Below are 22,087 nucleotides of genomic sequence, written 5' to 3'. Positions count from 1 at the left end.
AAAGGCCTTTAAGAGCACCATTTAGCAAGGGTGATATTCAAGATAACCACAGCAGGGGTAGGGTGTGAAGGGTAGGGGTCTGGTCACCAGGAAAGTCCATGAGTTCCTCCGGGCTCAGGACAGCAGCCTCAGTTCCTACCCAAGTAATAGGAGACTAGAGTGAGAGATGTTCTTATCAGGAAGTCTCCCATCCCTTTGGGCATTCCCATAAATATCAGTGGCACTATCCTCTACGAGGCTCTGTGGAGACCACACTCTATTGGCACAACAGTTTTTTTTCAACTATTCAAATAGCTTTGGAGAGCGTTATTGAAAGCCTCTGCAGTGCCAGGGCAGTATTAATTACAGGCTATGTTATGGGAACTCCGTCCTGAGGGAATCTGTGTTCTCAGATATGGCAACCCAATTAAATAAAACCAGCCCAAGGAGGCTGGTTTTCAATGGCTCAAATGACTATAGTAACAGTGATGCCCTAAATAGTATGAGATTTTTTTTTCTGCAAAGCTCACAGTGTCTCATGGATGTTTCCTAATTAGTCTGCAGATCGGCTCACTTACTTCAATCAGTTCAGTGAGAAATTCACGGCCCGTGAGGCCACACAGAGGCACTGTGGGTGGCAGGCCTACCTGAGCCCATATAGCACAGTCCCGTCGGGGTGCAGGCGGATCATGCGGTTCTTCACTGTCACCCCATGCACGAACGACTTTTTGTCATTTAAAAAATACGTGTCAGGCACCCAGAGCTGGTCAGCCACTCGATTGTCCAGTGTGAGGTTGAGAGGGATCCCCGAATAGGCGAGCCTCTTGTCTCTCCAATATTGTTGGAAATACATGGTTAAGGTGTAGTCCTGGGAAGAGAAAGAAAAAACATCAGGGTATACTCAGCTACAGGTATGCTCCCCCCATGGGTTCCCAAATCCAGGTTGGGAATCTGAGCTTTCCAGTGAATTTCCAGGAGAGGCAGAGGCTGTTTGTAGGCAGGGTAGGAAGCAGTGGTGGCTTTCTTGTGAAAGCAAGTCTTACAGCTTGCCCAGGTTTCATAGGTGTGTCTCAGGTGTATGTAAATTCTGTGTTTTATTTAGGTAGGAACTAGACTAGATAAATGGGCATTTAAGAGACAACCACATAGAGTAAAGGCTAGAAAACATGCCATCATAAAATCAGGTTCCTGGTCCTGAACAAGAGTAGTCACATTGGCCCTCATCTATCACCCGGTAGACACGTTCATCAACCACCCAAGAGAAATGAGCTCTACCCACAAACTCTCTCTCTCTCTTTGCAACTTAAGCCACTTTTTTCTTGTTCTGCCCTCTGTGGGGCTGTAAATAAGCATCCAGTGGAGAGCAATGGCCTGCAGGGCCTCTATGCTCCATCCTTCATATTTTCTTTTCTTTCAGCATGCCACAGTCATGTCCACACTAGCTAGGCCATTGTGTCACCAGGAGATGGTGACATTGTTAGTCTGGCATTGGGAGTATGGTCTGCCTCTATACCTCCCATCCAGGCTGCCTAACTGAAGACTGTAAGCCCAGAGTATCCTGTGATAAGGAGGCTGGGAATTGGGTTGCCTTTTCTCCTCTAGCTCCTTCTCCTGGTTTCAGAAGGCTTCTCCCTGTTCTGGGTACACAGTAACTTTGTTTGTATCTTGCACATGCATGGACACCATACAGCATCTGGCCAACCCCACTTTTATATCGGTTCCTGGTGGGGAGGGAACGAAGTCTCCAGTACTATGGCACAAGAGGGGGAGAGGCACAAGGGAGAAAATCTGCCAGATTGTAAGAGCCGGCCTTGGGGTAGGGGGATGGACTGAAGGGGAAACAGGCTTTGCAAAGCCTGAGCATTCCCATGTGGTCCACTAGTTCATTACAGTTTGCATTCTTATGTAAGCCCCTGGCATGGAGCCACTATTGTACACCACCACTATAAAACCTCTGCCCTTCCACTGCGGGGTGCGGAGATCTGCTTTGGTCTTGCAGCTGCCCAGGACTTGGCCTTGTATGTGTCTCCCTAATAAAGCTCTTTCACTGCCACACTGGAGTTGCCCACTCTTTGTTTAGTCTCTCTCCACCCTCCCTTTTTGGGAGACAAATTTCAAGTCACTGGCCCATGCCTGGACAACTTGTGACACAGACAGAAGACCCAGGACATGCCGAGTGGGAGTGAGACAACTGCGAGGGAAATCCTGGATCAGCCAGTGACCTCTATGTGGGGAGATCTGGCCTGTATGCTTTTCTGTGGGGGAAATCCCAGTTGGCCAGCAACTTCCATGTGGGGACGTCTGGCCCATATGCCTTTCTATGGGAGAAATCTCAGGCTGGCCATTGACCTCCATGGGGGGAAGTCTGGCCTGTATCTTTCTGCAGGGGAAATCCTGAGCATGCCAGAGTACAGGAACGGCCTGAAAATGCCAAGCAACGTAGCCTACCTGTAGGCAGACACGCACCTTCGTAAGTGTGGAAAAGAAGCTGAGAAGAGTAGTAGTGGCCATGGAATGGCTGCTGCTCCGTGCTGTTCAGCTGGCCACCAAAGCCTAGCTAGCTGCTCAAGTGCACATAAGAGTTTTGCAGGAAGAGTTGTCATTGAAAATGGATGTGTGGCAGTTGTGTGTGGCCATGACTGACATATTGAGCAGCTGCATCAGTGAACAGGATGAGCAACTAAAAATGCTGGCCTACAGGTTCATAAAGATGGGAGATTCAAAGGCTAGGGGAACAATCCTCTAGTAATTGCTCAAAGCCCTCCAACAATAGTTGGAGGGGCTAAGCAGGTCTGTGGCACTGAAAAGACCTTGTAATACCCAGCACAAAGCAACAGTTAAAACAGCAAGAAAAAAAAGGAGTAAGAAGTCCCTCAAGATAGCTTGTGTTGAGCAGCATTGAAGAGACCTTACAGGCCCTCTCTGGAATTCTCTGGTAACTAACCCAACCAAGATAATCGAGCAGAACATAGTCATTGCTGTGGTAAATAGTAAGGGGAAAACTAAAATAGGAGGGCTCACCTCCATGTTACCAGATAACTGGGCTGAACCCATGCTTGAGCTTGGTATGGTGGAGGCGTGACTCCATAAATGACTGAGGGCTCTGCCAACTTTGCCCAGATCTCCTGACTTTTTAATTAAGACTGAGGATTAAGCCTAGATTCCTCTGTCACCAGGAAGGACCAAAGGGCTTATGTTATAATTAAAGTTCAATGAGAAAAACTTTTGTGTTTGAGGTCACCGTCACTGAGACCCAAGCCTGACTATGGATAAGTCCCTTCAGGGCCCCTACACACCCCTATTGTATGTATTCATAATAGTGATGTATTTAAATACAACTTGTAAACTTCTGCCTCCAAGTCCTAATGGGAATTGCAGCAGTTAGGGCCAATTTTAATGGGGCTAACAGAAACTGTGACATGGGCTATAATGAATAGCTCAGCCATTCAGTCTGGCCACTGACAACCCTCAGATTGACATATAAAACAAGCCCCCATGGGGATGAGACATCCGAATAACAACAACAAAAAATCAGTTCTGCTTCTGATAAGCTTCTGTTACTTGTGCGGATGGTCACCAGAAAGGCCCTTATGCTGAGAGGGGAAAATAACTAACGAGCAGACCACTTTTGTCAACCAACTACAAAGCTGAAGCATCCTCTGCTCCAGAGCAAAGACGTGTGTAACCGACCACCTTCTGAATTTAAGAGAGGACAGATCATGGAGATATGCACACTATCTTAGGCTGGGCCTACATGCATGGACTGCCACTATCATCAGAAAACTGACCTGCCTACGAGATCCTGGTCAAGGCTAAAACATGCCCAGGGACAGATTCCCAAGTCAACAGGCCAGGAAAATCATATCAGGGCCTCTTATTGCGTACAGAGACCTCCACTGGATCTTGAATGAACTTTTCACACTCTATATGACCCCCAAGCAATAGGGTGATTAAGCACTTCAACGGACAGGCTTAAATGACTGATGGGAGGAGACAAGACAACCCCAGCCTGATCTATATATCTTAGGCAAGCAGTCTGGTGTCTTAACGCAGCAGTTTCCTGCAAGCGCATTTCTCATTTGTGCCGTGTTTGAGCAAACTGTCTATCCTATAAAATGTTTCTCTTTTGTATACAACTGTTCCTGACAAAACGTCTGGGTTCCTACAGAGGTCACTGCCTCAAGACTGGGACAGACAGCCTGGGTAGTTATACTTGAGTAACCCTCACCTCAAGTCCCATGAGAGATAGGGAAGGGGAGGGGGGAATTATTAATGTTGTCTCTTTTTCTTCCCAGATTATCTCACAAGGATGGACAGGCCCCTCATCCATAGACTCCAATGATACAGGCTTTTGCAAGAACTACCAATCAGACCAACTGTTGGCTACATCAACATTTGAATCGAGATAACGCATCTTCTCTACAGATAGTTTCAGTTGATTTGTCAACAAGAAGGACACTTTGTGAACTGACTAAATGTGTAACCTGATGTCCTGAGAAGATCATGTGGTAAATGAATACTGTCAACTCCACTAGTCATGGAAAACATCTTTTGAAGTATGAAAGTTACCTGTGAGGAGTGCTGCAACTTTAGAAAGAAATTTCTCTCTGTGTGTTAAAAAAGTAAATGGCATGAGACTGGACGGTTTGACTCTGAGAATGGTACTTTTGAGACTGAATTTGACATTACTCTAGATATGAAGAACTTACAGAATATGACTGGAAGAGGCTGCATAGGCCTGGCTCACTATTATTTACTCCCATTGCTAACCGTCACATTGTCTCATGATCTTGTTTTTCCCTCCAGTTCCAGTCTCTACAAAAGTTTTAAGATTAACCGATGTTCCTCCTTGGGGGGTGGAAAACAAGTAATAATGATCTAAGGATGAAAGACTGAACAAAGCACACATCTTGTGACAAGAAAACCAGGATGTCACCAGATAATTCCCAAGAATGTCGCCAGATAACCCCCAAGAATACAAGTAAAAGATTAACTCATCTGAGACATGACCACCTCAAGGAGGAACTAACACAAACCTCTAAAACCCATAATCCTGTCCCTATAAAAGCCTTCAGCCAATCTCCAGTTGGAGAGACGGGTTTTTTTGTTTTTGTTTTTGTTTTTTTGAGGAATCTATTCCCCTCTGTCTCCTATATATTGATACATAATAAAACTCTTGCTGCTCACCTCACCCATCTCAGAACCGGCTATTGCGGCAGGCGGCTCCAATCCACATTGTTGTGGTAACAAATTTGGTAGCCCCTACCGGGAGCTTCAGCTGCTTGAGATGCAGCGGCCCGGAGGCAGGGCCTGGGGCTGATCGACAGCTCTCCTGACAAGCAGCCGAGAGAGGGTTCATTTGCCTCTGGGGAGATTATGGGCCAGACCTAGGTCTGCCACTGCACCGCTGGTCCCCAACCACGCCAAAAGAGGTGGGTGAAAGAAAGTAAGACCCGCATAGGAGGGATCCCAAGGTGAGTCTGCGACTCCTCTCTCTGTTGCACTCAGGGCCGGGGTGGATAGGGCAGGCCTGAGGGTTCCAGAGCGGGACCTGAGCCCTTGGTTTCTGGGGCAGGATACGCCCCAGATGACCAACCCCGTGAGTAGGCTTGCAAGAAGGGAGTCCTGGTGACTCTAGAGTCCTGGTTCTGGGGTGTGTGAGTGCTTGTAACTGTGTCTGGGAGGTTGAGATTCTCTAAGAGCACCTCTGTTGGCAGACAGGGCAGTCTGGGAGGTTGAAGGGGTCCAGAGCACCTCTGTCAGCTTGTGGGATTTCTCGTGAGTGTGTCTAGGAGGTTGAGATTCTCTAAGATCACCTCTGTCAGCAGGCAGGGCCATGTGAGAGGTTGAAGGGGTCGAGAGCACATCTGTCAGCTTGCGAGATTTATTCATTTACTGTGGTTTTGTGTCTGTCCTGTCCATTCGTTTACTGTGGTTCTGTGTCTGTCCTGTGCATTGTCTGTGTGTAGCTAGTATTATACCATCTACTTGGGTGCCCTGATTCGGCTGTTAGGGAAAGTGAAAATGCCCCAGGTGAGACTGGTTCTTGAGAGCCATAGTATCTTAAGACCAGGTTCATGAGTTAACTGATCTGGATCTGGAGAGCCCTGAAAATGCCAGAATGGTCAATATAATCTTTACAGGACAAAGTGCCCCCAATATTTAGAGAAAGCTTCAGAAAGAAGGAAACCAAAAGCTTGAACCTTATCACTTAACGTCTTTGATAAATGAGCCTGGATTCCTCCCCCCCCACCCATAACTGATTCACTGGTTTGAGGTTCATATTTAAAAACACTATAAACTGAGTATACTAGAAGTAACTTGGAATTTCAGTGAGCTTTCATTTGCGTTGTCCTTTTTTTCCTTTAGGGAACTTGCTTGATGCTCAATTTTTGTCAAAAGGTTTAATATTCCTTCATCTGAGGCTCCGTAAAGTTAAGAAGTTTTATCTAGTACCTGTTTTTTCCATTGAATTGAGTCAATCTTACCAAAAATTGCCATGTGCACTTTAAGAAACTAGGATCCACATATCCTTGTTTTGTGTGGTATTGTCTGGTGAGTTTATGTGGTCTTTCTGTCTCCTTTTGTCCTGAAAGAGCTTGCTTCAAGTGTTGTGTCTAAGTCTGTCTTATATCAGTTTGGAGGTTATGGCTAAGAATTGCTGTTTTTTGTAAGGCTCGTCAAAGAACCTCAGTTCTTTCATTGTCCAGAAAAAACTGCATCTTGTATCTGTCTTATGATTTAGACTTTTAATAGCTACTTGGAGAAACTTTGATATAAATTGGTCTATTTGAAAAGTACACTAAGATCTTTATGTTTTATACTACGTCAATCTTAAAGCAAAATCTTTCTAAGTAACTTAAGCTAGATATTATATGAAATGTGTTTTATTTAAGAAAAAGGGATAGTTTTGTCTTAAAGTAAAAGTAGCAGTTCCAGAATAATAAAAAAGAAATTAGTTATCTTTTGTCCTTCAAAATTCCTATGTCAATTTAAACATATGTAAATGAATTGGGATGACATCCCCAGCCCCAGTCTTGCTAGCCAAGTGTTGATGGATTCATTTACAAAATTGCTAAAGAGCTTTGGTATTTACTGGGTAGATAGCCTTTCAAAACGCCTCCATCAACTTAATCATATGTAAATGTCTTCCATGAGTCAAGAGAGTGGGGGCGGGACATGATCAGGCCTCAGTCCCCAGCCCCCATTCCCCAAGGTGGTGTAACTCAAGGGAAGCTTTTGAAAGACCCTTTCCAGCTAGGTGGAGACTCTTTTAAGATAAAAGATAAGAAAAATTGCTGCTTTGCTATAGTTATCAGAAACCGAGTGGATCCTGATAATAGAACTGTAAACAAGTTCTCTCTATTATAGGGAACTCTAAGAAGTCAAATGATAGAAATCACAGTAAGACACACCTAAAATGGCCTGGAAAAATGTTTCCAGCAGTAGTCAGAGGCTTAAAGTTATATCTATATCAATGAATTTGTCAATTGAACAGACTTTGTGATTTGCAAACCAGTTGATAAAATCTTTAAGGCTAAAATTAGGCTGGAAAAAATATGAGAAATAGTAAAAGTTAAATGAAAACTGGAATATTTAAACAGACTTTCTTTCAACAACAGTTATATTTCATTATATACAGGCTTAAAATAATTCCCAAGACATTTTATGTAACTTACTGATGTTAAATTGAGTTAATAGACATCTGTTATAATTTAAGTTTATATACTTTGTCTTTATGCCACAAGAGGAAGAATGTATATATGTATTTAAGTCTGCTAATGAATATGTTCATTTTTGTCATTTAAAGAGATGCACTATAAGAGCTACGCAACAAAGGCAACATTTATGAGGTTTATTGAAAAAGAAATTTATTTGATATGGTCAAGTTTTATCTGTCTGACTAAAGTTTAATGGTTTAATTTATGAAATTTTTAGGCGTTCTAATGTTAAGTAGCATGTAAAACAAAGAATTAGGTTTCTCGCCGTTAAAGTAAAAAAAATTTTTTTTTTGATTTCTGAGTTAAAGAGTTAATTTATTCTTTGTGTAATCTGTCTGGAAGATGAAGGTTTGGCCTCTCATTAGAATAAGATTCCTGAGTCTGAATACTAAGCCACATGGCTTTTAGAAAAGAAAGTTAAGGTTTTTACTTTAAGATCTTTGGTTAAATAACTTAAGTATTGTTTCACAGTGACTTATAATATTATTATTTCTTTATTGCTAACTTGGTTGCAACTTTATCTTTCTGAATCTAGCATCATCAAAGCCAATGGTTTGATTGGGGAATTCACATCATTTACCTATGAAGTTTTTTTTTTTTAAATTAATATTCAGGTATTTAGAGATTTGATCATCTTTGTATATTCTTGGTATATCCTGACCGTATGGTATTTTGTCTCAAAATTATTATGTATTACATCTGAAGCTCTTTGAATACAGTTAATGGTTATATTTAGAAATATTTTTTATCTAAAGTTTTTTTTAAACTGATTTCATTTGGCCTTTACGTTGTGCTTACAATTAAATTTCTATCAGGTCTTTTACTATTAAGAATATTATTTTCATGAATTAGTTGTGGCCATATTAAGTTTTGTCATCTGCAGATAAGTTTTTACTTTGCTAATTTGCTGAAAACGTTTGACCAAAATATCTCAACAAAAAGATGGACTATGTTGGACTTGCTAAAAGAACTGTGACTAGACTCAATCAAGATTTCCAGAAATCTCATGAGGAAGCTGATGAGTTCACAGACTGCACTCGATCCAGAATCACGTGGATCAGAAATTAACTATATAAGACTGAGTAAACGAAAGGAAACTGTGGGTTTTATGTAAGAATACTGCTGATGTTTTAAGGTACTACTTTCTGGATATAAGAAATCATTTTCCTTTCTCCTAAAGTATTTAACTAATACATTTAGATATTGTAACTCTTGAATTAGAAGTTCTGTTGGTAAACTTAGCAAAGTTGTAACTATCATAACCAGAGAAGCACCTGAAATTTGAGCTATGATTTTACAAAATAGAATAGTATTAGCCTTCCTGTTACTCTCAAGAAACAGTTTGTGCCTAAATAGATAAACGTTACTATATTTATATTAATACTCAGTCTGAGGTTTTGCAGAATGTAGTTGCTGTTGAGGCACATGAAAAGCAGTTACTGATGCTGCTTAAGCATAAACAAACACCCATTAAGGGCGGAGGCCCATCTATCCCAGCCAAATCTCCTCTAGGCTGCATTCTACTGGAGGAGGTATAGCTATGTGTCTATGACAAGAAAGAAAATGATATGCTTATGTAACAATGTGTGGTCCCAATACCAGCTGGAGGACCAGGAACACTGGCTCCAAAATGCATCTTTGGCTTAAAGCACGATTTTTCATCTTGACTTGTTTTGAAGGAAAAAATGGGACAAAGTTCCCTATATTCAATCTTTAATATCTCTCTATCAAATTTTAAATCCCCTTAACCAGGTTCTTTTCCAGGGAAAGCTGAAGGCAAAAGTGCTTCCTGAATCCTCACTGGAGGGTCCCCTCTTAGAAGGAATAGCTCCGATAACTTTTTCAGCTCCCCCTGCCATATAGGGAAGGTGCAGTAGAAGCCAACAGGTCAGGTCAAGGAATGACGGCAGAGTCTCCCACAAAAAGGGCCAAGCCTGATTCTAGTCCGGCCAGCTTGAGAGGAACTGATGAAGGAAGAGAATCAAGAAGTAAGAGTCCAACTTCATGGGGTATGGTCTCCCCCCTACACACAACCATCAGGGTACTGTTTTCGGTGACGGTAGCCAGGGCTTGGGCAGGACAATTTCCTCTGAGAAAAATTCTAGCCAAAGGAGGAACAGTGTTAGTACATACTCCTTTCTCTACCTCTGACTTGTATAATTGGAAGAATCACAATCCCCCTTATTGGACTAACCTAAATAGGATGGCAGAGTTGTTTCTTTCCATTTTCTACAGATCTCGCCTGAAAACGCATGTGCCTTGCAGGCGACACTGTTGCTAGAAGAAATAGTGACAGTTAGTGGCATTCCTTTCCATATTCAACAAAAGGTGAATCCGTTGGTCTGGGCATAAGAAAGGCCTGGGTGAGCCAAGTCAGCTGCACCAGTTAAAATTACTTTAAAACCTGGAGCACCTATTATAAACCAGAGGCAATATCCCCTCCGCAAGGAAGCTTTGAAGGGATCGCACCATTGGTGCATCGATACATAAAAACTGGACTTTTAAAATTTTGCCAGTTTCTGTACAACACCCCTATCTTACCGGTGTTGAAACCGAGGACAAGAGAATATCGGTCTGTTCAAGACCTAAGAAAAATCAACCAAATAGTAGAAGACATTCATCCAATTGTGCCAATCCCATATACCCTCTTGGTTACTATACCTAGTCAATGTGCTTGGTTTTCAGTACTGGGCTTGAAAGATGCCTCTTTTTGTATTCCTCTACACCCTGAGTATCAGTCTCTATTTGCTATTGAATGAACTGATATTAAGACAGGGAATTGCTGTGGGGGCACTGATTCAAACCCTGGGACCAGCCAGGCAACTGGTGGCCTACTTTTCAAAACAGCTGGACAACGTGGCCCGGGGATGTCCCCCTTGTCTTCGAGCTGTGGCTGCAACATGTGACCTATTACAGAAAGCCAAGAAATTCAGCGTTGGACAAAAGGTAATGGCAAACACACCACATACAATTCTGCCTCTTTTGGAACAAAAGGGGCATTTTTGGATCATGGCAGGATGGATGAGAAAATATCAGGCAATCTTGTTAGACAACTCAAACGTGGTTCTGAAGGCTGTCTCTTCCCTCAATCCCACCACATTGCTGCCTATTTCAGAAGATGCCTCCGTCCATGACTGCCTAGAAATAATTGAAGAAGTTTATCCTAGCAGACCAGATCTCGCAGATGTTCCCTTGACTGGCCCAGAGATAGAAATGTATATAGATGGCAGTAGCTTTCTATTTGAAGGATGCCACAAGACAGGATATGTGGTGGTGACACAAACTGAGGTCTTAAAGGCAGCTCCACTTCCTGCCGGCACTTCAGCTCAATAGGCTGAACTCATAGTCCTCAAGCAGGCCTTGTGACTAGGAGTAGGAAGACGCACAACTGTGTATACTGATAATAAATATGCCCATCTGGTCCTTCACTCACACGGTGCATGGTAGAAACAAAGGGGACTTCTGACATCTGCCAACAAAGAAATAAAACATGTACCAGAAATCCTAGAACTCCTGAAGGCAATCAATGATCCCCTTCAGGTAGCAGTGGTATAATGCCCTGGACACCTGGAAATTTTAAATATCTGCTGGTTTTTGTGGACATCTAATCAGGGTGAGTGGAGGCTTTCCTTTTTCAAACTGAACGAGCCCAAGAAGCAACCAAGGCATTACTCAAAGAAATCATACCCTGTTTTGATCTTCCAATCTCAGTACAGAGAGACAACAGTAGAGCTTTTATGACAACAGTCACTCAAGAAGTCAATAAGGTTTTAGATATAAATTGGAAATCACACTCAGCCTGGAGAACGCAATCGACTGGAAAGACCAAAAAGATGAGCCATATTCTGGAAAAGTCCTTGGAGAAACTTTGCCAGGAGACAGGCTCCATTTAGATACAAGTTCTCCCCGTTATCCTGCTCAGAATCCCGGTAGCCCCTCAAAGCGGGCTCAAATTGAGCTCTTACGAATTAATATATGGGAGACCATTCTTGAAAAAATGTCGACTTTCCCCCACCTTGGGGATGACCCAGGTAGAGAAAAGACACTGGGTCCATTCTCTGAGAACCTCATAAACACTGTTAATCAGTATGCTTCTTCTCGTCTGTCTTTTCCTTCTGACACACCCCTCCACAGGTTCCAACCCAGAGATCGGAGATCAGGTCCTGTTGAAAACCTGGAAGAATCAACCCATGGAAGATCAACTGACCCCTCAGTGGGAGAGACCTTTTGAAGTTCTGCTGGCCACCCACTCATCTCTGAAACTAACAGGAGTAGCCGTGTGGGTGCATCACTCGAGAGTAAAAAGCAGCCCCACCAGAAGAAGAGAAAGAAGCAGAAAACAAAGCCACCATACTCTTGTACTCCAGTTCAGGGCCTGAAGTACAAGTTCAAGAAGCTTACAGTACAATGATTTTGACCTTATTTCCCTCCATCTTTCTATTTTTCCAGGAGACCTGGACAGAAAAGGTGCCAGTGATCCTACAGGCAAAGCGGACACTGACCCTGCAAGCTGGGGACACTCTGACCCTGCCGTGTGTAGTCTCAACCCTAACTCCAGTAGGTCCAGTTAAGTGGGCTGCAGAAGAGCCCAAAAGAGGAACCTTAAGAATAGTGATTATTCTAGTTTGTTTTTGTGTTCCCTGTTTTATGAGAATATTAACAAAAGGAACTACAAACACGTGTAAGGCTAGAAAAATTTTTACCCTGGTAAGTCAGGACACACCTTTTTCAAGCTCTGAGGACGAATGTCATCTAATTCATCAAGATGCGGCCAATTTCCACTCCAACTCACCCCCTGCCTATGGCCCCTAGTCGATATCAGGAGGTTTCTCACCTCAGCCAACTCCCCTAACCAGCAGGAAATAGCCAGAAAAGAAGCAATGCCCTGTTTCCCAAGATTGAGAAACTTCCAAAGAAGGGGGGATTGGAAGAGGCTGCATAGGCCCAGCTCACTATTATTTACTCCCCATTGTTAACCACCACATTGTCTCATGATCTTATTTTTCCCTCCGGTTCCAGTCTCTACAAAAGGTTTAAGATTAACCCATGTTCTTCCTTGGAAGGTGGAAAACAAGTGATAATGATCTAAGGGTGGAAAACAAGTGATAATGATCTAAGGATGAAAAACCGAACAAAGCACACATCTTGTGACAAGAAAACCAGGATGTCACCAGATAATCCCCAAGAATGTCTCCAGATAACCCCCAAGAATATAAGTAAAAGATTAACTCATCTGAGCCATGACCACCTCAAGGAGGAACTAACACAAACCTCTAAAACCCATAATCCTGTCCCTACAAAAGCCTTCAGCTGATCTCCAGTTGGGGAGACGGGTTTTTTTCTTTTTTTTTTTGAGGAATCTATTCCCCTCTGTCTCCTATATATTGATATATAATAAAACCCTTGCTGCTCACCTCACCTGTTTCAGAATTGGCTATTGCAGCAGACGGCTTCAATCTGTGCGTTATTGTGGTAACATGACCAGGAGGTTCAATGTACATTGACTGACTACACCAAGTCTGAATTAGCCTGGTCTGGCAATGGTAATACCTTGTTCAATTATGCTGAGAAAGGAAGCTTTGTATTACATGTACTGAAATGTGTACTGTTCATATAATGTGTCACGCTGGGAGAAATATGCTGTTTTTACATAAACGAATCAGGACATATTTTACCTACATAAGATTGTACAAACGCAGCCCTTTGGTCTAGTCAATTGGCTTAGATTAAGCCACAACTGGGATGGCTGGTTGGGATCTCTTCTCTAAGCAGGCCTGATCAACCTGCTGGGGACCGTCCTACTAGTTACCCTCATTAAATGCTGCCTTAAATGATACACGATATAACATCCACCAGTTTTATGCACTAAACCACGGACATGCAGCTCAACATCTAAAATGGGTGATGGGCATACCAGGACTTGGTACTGCTTTTCTTCTTTTCCTGGCACCCTGATGGGAGTCAGGGGGTGGTTGTTGGGGTAATGGTCTGCCTCTATGCCTCCCATCCAGGCTGCCTAAGTAAAGGCCTTAGGCCCAGGGCATTCTCTGATTAGGAGGCTGGGAATTGGGTCATCTCCTCTCTCTCAATTCCTTCTCTTTATTGGAGAAGGCTTCCCCCTGTTTTGGGTACATAGTAACTTTCTCTGTCTCTTGCACATGTGTGGGAACCATACACCACCTGGCCAATCTCACTTCTATATCTGTTCAGGGAGGCAATGGGGTCTCTTTTACTACAGCATAAAACGCGGAGCGACATGAGAGACAAAACATGCCAGATTGTAAGAGCCACCCTCGGGGGTTGGAATGAACAGAAAATAGGCTTTGTGAGGCTGAACATGGGTGCTCCCATGTGGTCCGCTAGTTCACTACAGTTTGCATTATGTAAGCTCCTGGCATAGAGCCACTCTTGTCCACCACCACTGTAAAACCTCTGCCCTCCCACTGTAGGGTAGGAAGATCTGCTTTGGTCCTGCAGCCACCCATGACCTGACCTAGTTTGTAAGTCTCCCTAATAAAGTTTCTTCACCACCACATTGTAGTTGCCCACCTCTTTCTTTGGTCTTTCTGCACCCTCCATTTTTGGGAGACAAATTTCAAGTCACTGGGCCATGCCTGGACATCTGTTTAAAAGGAGCCAGAGCAAAATCTGGGTAGGGAGTGGAAGGTGGTACTGCCCTGGATCTCTCTCAGGAGCTCTTCCTTTCCCTACCTACCCAACAAAACAAGCAAATCTCTAGGAAGATGGTCCTACCGATTTTTTTTTTTTCAAAGTAATACGTGCAGTGAGAAAAGGCAAAATGAAGGCTGGGCATGAAAAAAAGACATTCTATTTTTCTGTCAATCAATATTTGAGTCTATAATGATGAAGTCTGAAAATCTGGTAATCTTCAGAGGACATTCTGCACTCCACATAAAAAGATATAAGCTGAAGAAACAAATCCTCCAGCCATGGGAGGAAAAACTAGCTGCTGCCACACACAGAGAACTTGCATGTTTCGGAGTTTCAGGTGAAGACCTCAAACACTCTCATTTGTAGATGGCAGAGACAGATACAAAGGCAGACGTAAAATACATCTTAGAACCCATCCTGGACACAGGCCTTCCGATGTCCCATTCAGAATTCTTGTCATTGTTCACTGGGCAGTTCTCAGTTTCTGCTAATCAAAAAAATGGATCTGTATTACTATTGTGAATAGTCTGGAGTACAGAGACTATGAAAGGATAAAGAGCAGATGTGGACTCAATCTTCAGGTGCTTCCAAGCATAAAGAGATGACAAAGTCAACACATCCAAAACAATGTAAATCTTACAAGTCCACAGGTAACAAGGTATTAAAGCTCTGAGGCCCATACAAGTCGGAGGAGAAGGAGGCAAGAAAATTCACATGGTCTAGGGGTCTATAGAGGCTCATCCTGACAGAGAGGGAACATTTGAGCACATGAGGAGAAACATAGGAACATTTTTCCAAACCCTTCCATGGGCAGAGCTGTATGCCTAGTATTACCTGTGCGATCCTCCCCACCACCATCAATTAAAGTTTCTCACGAAGTTGGCATTTCAGATAGATCTCATTTAGCTAGATATCAGGTAGGGAGCATGAAAAAACTCACAGGAACACTGATTTCAATGCACTGATGGGAATCACTGAGGAATGCAGTTTTGCTGGAACATAGGCCAGTGGTCAGAGTAGTGGAGAAGGCAGGATCCCAGAGCAATGACCAGAAGGTTGAAAATCCCAATTGCCGGTTTAGTAGCCAATGAAAGCAACCAAAGATTTTTGTGTAGTGAGTGTGTGTGAAGAAGATCAATTTTGTAATAGTGAGTTCAGTGGACAAGAGGGAAGATGGACAAAAAGTTTAAAGGAAGTGGCTAGTACCTATGGGTGAATCATAAGGTAGGACAGGTAGACTGGGGCCCGATTGGAGAGATCCTTGAAAGTAAATAGAGGCAATCAGGCTTGGTGTAGAGCATCACCATGAAAACGAATCTTCAAAGTGCAGAACCACAATCCCCTTCCATTATCATTAACTTTAGCTAATGTAAAAACAAAAACAAAAAACAAAAATGATTGCCGTCTATTTCGACTCATGGTGACTTGTGTGTTTCAGAGTACGACTGTGCTCCGTAGGGTTTTAGTGGCTGATTTTTCAGAAGTAGATCACCAGGTCTTTCTTCCAAGGTACCTCTGGGTGTATTCAAACCTCCAACCTTTCACTTAACTGTACCATCCAGGCAAGGTTTTGGTGGCATAACAAGGAGATGGGAATAAATTATTGGTAGCAGCTGAAGGATTTTGTATTTGAATAAAACCCAAACCAAACCCATTGCCACTGAGTCAATTCCAACTCATAGTAACCCTATAGGACAGAGTAGAACTGCCCTATAGGGTTTCCAAGGAGCAGCTGGTGGATTTGAACTGCCGACTTTTTGGTTAGCAGCTGAGCTCTTAACCACTGTGCCACCAGGGCTCCTGTATTTGAATATAAATCCCCAAATTAGACTCTTACTCAGAGAGAAGGGTTCCATTGGTTTTTTTCTTTGGTTTCGGAGCAGGCATCTTCATACCTGCATGCTGAAGTCTAGCAGTCTTCTTCCCAGACCCCCCTTCCGACTGGCTTACACACAGACTGCCTGATAAAAGGGGGCTATGTCAGTTTGCCCTGGGACCCAGCTATGACCCCTGATAGCTGGGGTCATATTCTGTGCTGTGCCCTTCTCCAGGCCACCAGCAGCACCTCTCAGTTTGGGTCTTGGGTGTTTACTGTGGTGACTTGGGTAGATTGGAACTGGGAGGGGAGAGAGTGTAGGTAACGGAGGGAGGAAAAATCAGTGTTATTAAATAATGACTATCTGTTCTGCCTTCCAGGACAGCGACATGATTACACCAGTGGGGACACAAATCTGTACCTCACTTCCTTGCCCTTGCAGAGACAGGTGGATGAAGGAATGGTCAGAGTAGAAGAGTCTAAACCTCGGTCTGTTCTCTTGTGCAGTGGGGGGGCACTGAATGGAGCATCCCTACTTTTACTCTTCAGGAAAGCCGTCATGTTAACATGGTGTACAACAACAATGACAGGGGACAGTGGAGGTTCAGTGGTAGAATTTTTGCCTTTCATATGTAAGGCCCAGGTTCTTATGCACAACCACCACCCATCTGTCAGTGTTGCTGTCAGCTTGCATGTTGCTATGATACTAGACAAGTTTTAGTGGCGCTTTCAGACTAAGATAAGCTAGGAAGAAAGTCTTGTGTATCCAGTTCCAAAAATCAGCAATGAAAACATTATGTAGAGGGTGACTCAATGGCAGCCAAATAATAACATCAGTAACAATGACAGCAGTAACTATTACTGACTCCTCACTGTGTCCAGGCCTCAGGCTATGTTTCACCCTATTTAAAGATAAAGCAGCTATTATTACTGTTGTTATTCTCATATAGAGGAAGACACAAAAAATTGGAAAAATTTATACTGTGTCACATATGAATAACTGGAGGAAGTGGGGTTTGAAGTTCTGCATCCATCCAGGACCCAGCTCTCAACCTGAAAACTCTAAGGGATGAGAAGCTCAACAGTTCTGTTAATAAAGAGAATGAGATGGGTGTGGTGATGGTTTATAAAGATATCTTGGAGAGTGGAGTATCACGTTAGGAAAGGTAATTTGGGGGCAGAGAGTAACAAAAAACACAGCATCACCAAACCTTGCATCCATCTAAACACTTAGCACAGCTGCTATGGATAGATGTGCTTTAAGAGTGCCGTTTTTTCCAGGGGATCCCAGAAGAAGGGTTTATTTTTATATTGAAGTGCTGGGCCTGGTCCAAGGAGAAGAGGACAGCCACAGTAGTCTATCTGAGTTCAAATGTTGAGCCAGGTCTCGGGAACAATGACACTTTGAGACTATAAAAACTCCAGGAATTAACAGAAATCTTGGCAATGGGGGTGAGGGAGTAGCTTTCTCATGAAAGGTGTTATGGATTGAATTGCATCCCTCAAAAATATGTGTCAACTTGGCTAGGCCATGATTCCCAATATTGAGTGGTTGTCCACCATTTTGTGATCTGATGTAATTATCCTATGTGTTGTAAATCATAACCTCTGTGATGTTAATGAGGCAGGATTAGAGGCAGTTATGTTAATGAGGCAGGACTCAATCTACAGGATTAGGTCGTATCTTGAGTCAATTTCTTTTGAGATATAAAAGAGAGAATTGACGAGAGAGGAGAGGGACCTCATACAACCAAGAAAGAAGTGCTGGGAGTGAAGGGCGTCCTTTGGACCTGGGATCCCTGCATTGAGAAGCTCCAAGACTGGGGGAAGATTGATGACAAGGACCTTCCCCCAGAACCAACAGAGAGAGAAAGCCCTTACCTAGAGCTAGCACCCTGAATTTGGATTTCTAGCCTCCTAAACTGTAAGAGACTAAATTTCTGTTTGTTAAAGCCATCCACTTGTGGTATTTCTGTTATAGCAGCAATGGATAACTAAGACAAAAGGTGAGATGGAGAAGGGACATTAGCTTTTGTTTTTCAATCTTAAAGCTCAAGACCAACTTAGGTTACATCTGTATATGGATCCATGTTGGTATGAAAACCATAAGGGAGACAAGAAAGGGAACTCGAAGGCGAGAGATGGAGCCCTTCCAGAGCAGCCAGGTAGGGTCCACCATTAGGAAGTGGAAGGCCCTGTGCTTGCTCTAGTTACTACTGGTGGTTGAGAAGAAGGGACTTGGGTGTGTAGCAGTAGACATGAAAACTCCACAGGAAGTGAGTACTACTCTCTGAATCAGTCCATGATCTCTCACACCCTCCTACAATTTGGTTGGTAAAGCCCCAGGCCCCTACACTGCACGAGGGAATTTCTGTTCATTCAGATATTCATTTAGCCATTCCACAAATATTTTTGAGTGCCTACCACATGCCAGGCAGTGTTAGGGAGGGATGCAGAGATGAGTTAGATGCATTATGAGCCCTCAAGGGGCTGGCCATTGTGCAGAGGAAATAACACTACCAGAAATTCAAAAGCAATCTGGATTAAGAGCTATACTAAAATGAAGGGATTAAAAAAAAAAAAAAAAGCTATTTCTGGATAGGATGATGAATGAGGACTTCCTTGGAAAATGCGCATTTGAACCAAACCTCTGAGGGAGAGTTAAAGTGCTTAGGCCAGGGGAGGCGTTGCAGGCCAGTGGGTCACATCTGCACATCTCTACACAGAAGCTCTTGATAGTCACTGGCATAGTTTATCCTCAATAAAACAGTGCTAGAAGAAAGAAGCAGAGAACATGCCTCTTGCCTGCCTTCTTCCTGGGGAGGTGACCCCCAAATGCAGGCAGCTGAGGAAGACCCTACAGGGAAGAAGAGTGGACAGGGCAGAGCCCCTGAAACAGCATTTTTCAAAGGAAGGGCTTTTGGAGTCTTCCAGGGTCATGGAAATTAAAACCAGGCAATGACTCCTTGACGGCCACAGCCAGCAATCAAGCCCCCACTCCTTATGCCTTTGCAAGATTCTTGTGTCATGAATTTCATCACTTCTGTTCTGGTGCCATGATCCACATGGGGACAAGGGAGGCCTTCAAATACACCAGGGGCACTGAACTCCATAAGACAGCAAGAGACTCTGCCAGGCGACGGGGCCCCATGAGGGTTGCCTCCTTTCCCACCCCATCAGTTACAGGGGATACAGAGAGCTCTGGGGGAGGGGAGGTTCAAGGAGAAATGTCAAGGAAGTACTGGGTAAGGGAAGGAGGAAGGTGTTAAGAAGGAGGGGGGTATGGAGGAAGAGAGGGGTGTCAGGTAGAAGGATGTGCCAGGGAGGAGGTGGTGTCTCAGAGAAGAGAGGAGGGGAGGAGAGTGGTGGGGAGAAGGGGCGTCTGGAAGGACGAGAACGTAAGAGAAAGACAGGGGGTGGGGGAGACCATTGGTTAGGAGTGGGCAGGGCACCATGGACCCCTTCACTGGGCCAAGGGCACAGTCCCTGGATGGCTGGCATTGGGCATGTGGGATTAATTGGATTAACACACATAGGAGAGACAGGCTGTCTCCTGGCACTGATTCTTGGCTGTGACACAATGGGCACTATCAGCACATCTAGAGTGTACTGGCAGAAGGTAGAGGTCATCAACCTGGAAATCTGAGTGTCCAGAGATCACAGCTGCCAGGGTGTTGTGGAGATGGTCCTGTAGTGGACTTGGAATCCATTCTCTGCTGTGGTTGGAGCCCTGCAGATGAAGGGGCAATGCACCCTCCTCACCCTACCCCTAATTCTTCAGTCCCGGTTTGGAGACTAGCCTCAAAAAGCCCCTTCTGGTTATAATTTGATATATCTCGATCTTAGAAGACTACACTTTGGAGTAATGTTGAGGTTTGCCATAGTTTAAGCTTTTATAAAATATCTCTCCTAGAAGTTAACAGCTTGACACATTTGTAGTGTGTCCATTTTGTTGAGTGCGTTTGTTAGCAGGAGTCTCACTGTCCCTGGCTTCCTGAGAACATTCAGCTCTGGTTATGGTACAGATCCAGCCTTGAAATGTGGTTTGCCCCAGTGAAGCCCACTGATTTCCCTGCCCCAGCCCCTTGGTTGCCAACCCTCCACCACTTTTGCTGTGGAGCCACTCAGCAGTCCAACCCTCATCCTGGCCAGGGAAGGAGGGGGAGCTTATGTAGAGCAATTATCCTTGGAGCATTGGGTGGCCTGGCTGGGGTTCCATGGGTGGAGACTTGGCACTTTTCCATCTGAAGTCACAAACTGGTCACCAGAGGGTGTGTGGATGTGCCACAGACACCTGGAAGACCCTCAGGGCCTTGGCTCTACCAAGTTCATCTGCATCTGAGACTGTTGTCCATGTAAGGGAATCCACAAACATCACTGAGATGCCTGGGCTACACGGAAAGGTCCTAGTGTACACTGTAACCCCAAGGACTGGTATTCAATGGAATTGACTCGATGGCAACTGTTTTTTTTTTTTTTTTTAATACGTATATGTTGTTGTTAGGTGTGTTGAGTCATCTCTGACTTATAGCAACCTTATGTATAACAGAACAAAATGTTGCCCAGTCCTGTACCATCCTCACAATAGTAGGTATGTTTGAGCTCATTGTTGCAGCCACTGTATCAATCCATCTCTTAGATGGTGTTCCTCTTTTTTTCCTGAGAGAGAGAGAGAGATACTAGGAAGTGTGTCTCTCTCTATATAAGAACCAGTCATGAAATCACACTTTTTCTCTAGAGAGGGAGACTCAATCAGCACAAAATGCTAAAGTTCACTAAGATACACATTCTTACGTGCTTCAGATTGCCCGTACAATGTGATAGCAAATACTAGTGGGCATAGTTTCAAAAATTTGTAAATAATGTGTTTAGAACTTGTGAAATGTTTTTCTATTGAAACAAGATGACAAAGGGGTTGCTAGGTTTTACTCCAGATGACCAAACTCTATTTCACGCAAAGGTCAGAAGCAACAGTTTTGGGTAATAACCTGGCCCAGCCCGACTGGTGGTTTGGACCCAGTTTGTAGTCCAGCCAGTGTGCCTTGGTAGCAGTGGGGGTAGAGGAGGAAGAAGTGAGGAGGGCAGTGGCAATCTTTCTGGGGAAGGGTAGGAAAGGACTGTTGGCATTCACTACACCAGAAGAATTTTTGACTGCAGGGCTAGGGGAGCAGACCTTCTTAGTATGAGCCATTCACAAGTCAAACATTTGCGCATAGGTGGTCAACTCTCCTCTCAAAATCTCCTGACAATATACAAACACCAGCAGCAACAACAATGAAATAACAAAATCAAACCTCAGCTCATCTTTAGGTGTATAATTCAACTTTGAATAAATAGCAATAAGATATGAACAATGGGAGAGTTCTGGAAAATTGGTGCTCTAGGCAGAAGCACCACACCATCCCTCCACAGCAAAGATCCGAAAAACTAAGCCGAACAGAGAAAACAACAATCCTGAAACACTAAAACATCAAATGAAGAGATAAAGAACTCAGCCAAGCACCAAATGGAGTGAGAAAACTGACAGAGAAGGGAGAGCGAGGAGAGATTCATGCAGAGGTCCCCTACCAGCTAACGCAGCGCGAATCCACCATCTTGGACTCCTATTGGAGACCAGCAAACGGGGGTATGAGAAAGCCGCCTCACGGAGCATCCAGCGGGAGACAAAACAACCGGTAATTTGCGGTGTGCACTTTCCCACCCCCACCCCTCTTCACCCCTGCTCAGTCTCCTCTGCTTCCCGCGGCCACGGTCTCTTGACCAGGAAGTGCCAGCTGCTTGGATTCCACACACCCAAGTGGGCGGCTCTCTGGGTGCTATTTGTTGGCTGTTGGTGTTGCTTTTTTCCACTTCTTTTGATTTCTTCCTTGCCTCTGGCCATCTCCCCCTCCTTTCGCTC

At 44.0% G+C, this 22,087-nt stretch overlaps 1 protein-coding gene across 3 annotated transcripts in view; it reads right to left on the bottom strand.

The window, feature by feature from the left end:
* GABRB3 (gamma-aminobutyric acid type A receptor subunit beta3) overlaps window positions 1–22,087 on the bottom strand; it is a 397,072-nt gene that overhangs the window by 79,020 nt on the left and 295,965 nt on the right. For 2 of the 3 annotated variants that reach the window (XM_004372623.1, XM_004372622.1), the window contains exon 4: window positions 627–847. In XM_004372623.1, the coding sequence (XP_004372680.1) occupies window positions 627–847 (221 nt within the window). Of the gene's footprint in view, window positions 1–626; window positions 857–22,087 lie in introns of those variants that run through there. The other variant, XM_023727844.1, reaches the window with a different exon arrangement.

Source organism: Trichechus manatus, unplaced genomic scaffold (genome assembly GCF_000243295.1).
Source record: "Trichechus manatus latirostris isolate Lorelei unplaced genomic scaffold, TriManLat1.0 scaffold00019, whole genome shotgun sequence".
NCBI classification, from domain to species: domain Eukaryota; kingdom Metazoa; phylum Chordata; class Mammalia; order Sirenia; family Trichechidae; genus Trichechus; species Trichechus manatus.
Note: the sequence above shows the minus strand (reverse complement) of the source record. Positions and strands in the feature narration are given on the sequence as shown.